The 2500-nt window shown below is 34.4% G+C and overlaps 1 protein-coding gene across 12 annotated transcripts in view; it reads right to left on the reverse strand.

Moving 5' to 3' along the window:
• Positions 1-2500, reverse strand: part of mmy (UDP-N-acetylglucosamine pyrophosphorylase mmy) — a 91406-nt gene that overhangs the window by 7410 nt on the left and 81496 nt on the right. For 8 of the 12 annotated variants that reach the window (XM_070123842.1, XM_070123836.1, XM_070123837.1 and 5 more), the window contains 3 exons: positions 2039-2179; positions 1680-1865; positions 458-490 (listed from right to left, as the gene is read on the reverse strand). In XM_070123842.1, the coding sequence (XP_069979943.1) occupies positions 458-490; positions 1680-1865; positions 2039-2179 (360 nt within the window). The remainder of the gene's footprint in view (positions 1-457; positions 491-1679; positions 1866-2038; positions 2180-2500) is intronic. The other 4 variants (XM_070123845.1, XM_070123840.1, XM_070123844.1 and 1 more) reach the window with 1 other exon arrangement.

Consider the following 2500-nt stretch of genomic DNA (forward strand, 5'->3'; position numbering starts at 1 on the left):
CACTCAGCAAAAAACCTGAAAAATTACACGAAAGCAACACAGTGTATGTGCGTGTACAAAGTGAGTGGAAAAAAATATACAGTAATGTTCCATCACCACTGTAAACTGTCTCAAATAAAACACCCTCTTTTAGATGGGACATTTAGTGCCAGATGATTGTTTCAAGCAAGTTTTATAATACAATGTGAAAAAAGAAAAAATAACATCCATCACAATAACTGAGCTTAACTGGCTGTCTTTTACAGATCATTTTTCTTGACTTCCAGGAAAATTTTCCTACCCTATTCAATTATGTCTTCATTCTTTTTTTCAGTATTACCATCTTTCTGGAGGTGAGAAATACTGATTCATCATACAATTACATTGGACTGTACTTCATCTGGCACAAAATCTACCTTCCCAAGAGCAGAGCACTGGAAAATCCCACGATCACTCCACTCAGGTTACACTTACATACCTGTTCACTACTGTTACCGGTCTGTCTTCTGGCCTATAATACACGTTAGGAAAACATTATCATATATGCATAAACACTAAATCAGAACTGGGATTTAGTAGGAAAGTAGTTAGTATCTAGTTAGATGTGGAACTGTCTACTTTGTTGTATGCAAAGGTACACATTTTTAGTAAGGGATTAAACTGTACATCTAACTTGAAAGATACAATCCATCCTAGATATATTTCACCCTTCTAAGGATACCTTATCTTTTTTCAGTATAAATGTACTGTAATCTTTCTATGTAAATGTCATCAATTTCTTAATCAGGGAGAACAGTTCTTGAAAATCTTTATGGAAAACAATGGAATGCAATCACAATAATATCAATGAATTTCCATAAACAAATTAAAATAAAAAATCTGAATTTTAAGCATCATTACCACTAAGAACAAAATTACCTTGACATATGCTTTGCTCAAAATTTAAGTGATGTGATTATTAAAGAAATACATATATTGCCTTCTACACAAAAAAATATTCCATAATTAATAATGTGCTTTCTGTGATTCATACATTTGTTTCGAAATGCATGCTGTGATAGTTAGGTATCAAAATCATTTTATAGAGAAGATTAATCAATAATTCATGTTAAAGAAAATAAAAGAGAAAACCATGCTTTCAAACTTCAGAAAGTCAAAAAGCAAAGTAACATAAAAGAAAATGTGAATGATCAACATTGCATTCCAAGGGTAAAACTTAATAAGACACTATATGGTCTTTGTTACGTGAAATGTTTTCATGTATCCATAAAAGAAACACACACACACACACACACACACACACACACACACACACACACACACACACACACACACACACACACACACACACACACACACACACACACACACACAAAAACCTCTAACTCATGTAATTTTCATATCTTTCATAAATATCGTTAAACATGAAGCACTTCACTGAAATTCAAAGAAGAGTATAAAAGAAGAAAAATGCCATTTCATTCACTACAAAAAGCTGTGTTAGCTAGCAGTAGGAAAAGCCAACCTTACCTTGCTGTGGCTTTGAGAATCACAGCAGATCTCGGTCATGCAAGATATTGGCCAACTAATCTTTTTCGCTTCCTTTTGAATTATCTATCCTTACTGAAGAGAACCTTTTCTTCCTTTCTCTTAATGCATTCCAAGATGAATATGAATCTCATAATCTAACTGATCCTCACCTAGGGATAAGAGGCAGAGGCTCTCCCTCGGAATCGATGAGGGTGCCGCCTGCGTTCAGAAGGTAACGATGGTGGAGTGAGAAGAGGGCGTGACGACAGGTGGTGGGTGTGTCCTTTTCTGCGCCATCACCATTCTTGAGTGGGGCAAATTCATCCTCACGAATGACTTCCCACACGGCCAAAGTGCTGATAAAAGATGGAATTCATTGGTAACTATGAAAAGCAATTATTCCTGATTCTTATTTTTGCATTCTGGAACAAAAATATTTAATTGAAAAAAGAAAACAATAATAATAATAGAATAAAAAAAAAGAGAAATTTTCTTTTCAATTAAACCTCTAACCGTTTCTATTACTTACTTGGAGAACTGAAAGACGTCAAAGACAAACTTCTCCATCTTAATTCCATTGGGCTTCTCTGGCTTAACGGTCTTGCCCTCGTTAGTTACCATGGGGATCTTCTTCTTGGCAACATGGTGTTTCATGCTGGCCTCATAGTCACTGTGGAAAGAACGTGCTATTAATAAAACCAGTCAGTGTAAGTAGGAAACTAAGAGTGACCGATACAGCCTCGAGATGGAATGCTGGAAAGTTAAGTAGGATGACATAAGAGAAATACATTTAGAATCAGGGAACTTAAAAAAACAACTATGAACTAGATAGCGATCATATTCATTACTATTGTATCATCATTTGCTTTTCATAATATACATCAACCTTTAAATATTCTATAAACAAAAAGAACACACACAAAAAAATAATAGTGATGCAAAAAACAAAACCAAATCAAGGCAAAAAAAATCTACAGATTAACACACACTA

Source organism: Penaeus vannamei, chromosome 7 (genome assembly GCF_042767895.1).
Source record: "Penaeus vannamei isolate JL-2024 chromosome 7, ASM4276789v1, whole genome shotgun sequence".
Lineage (NCBI taxonomy): Eukaryota > Metazoa > Arthropoda > Malacostraca > Decapoda > Penaeidae > Penaeus > Penaeus vannamei.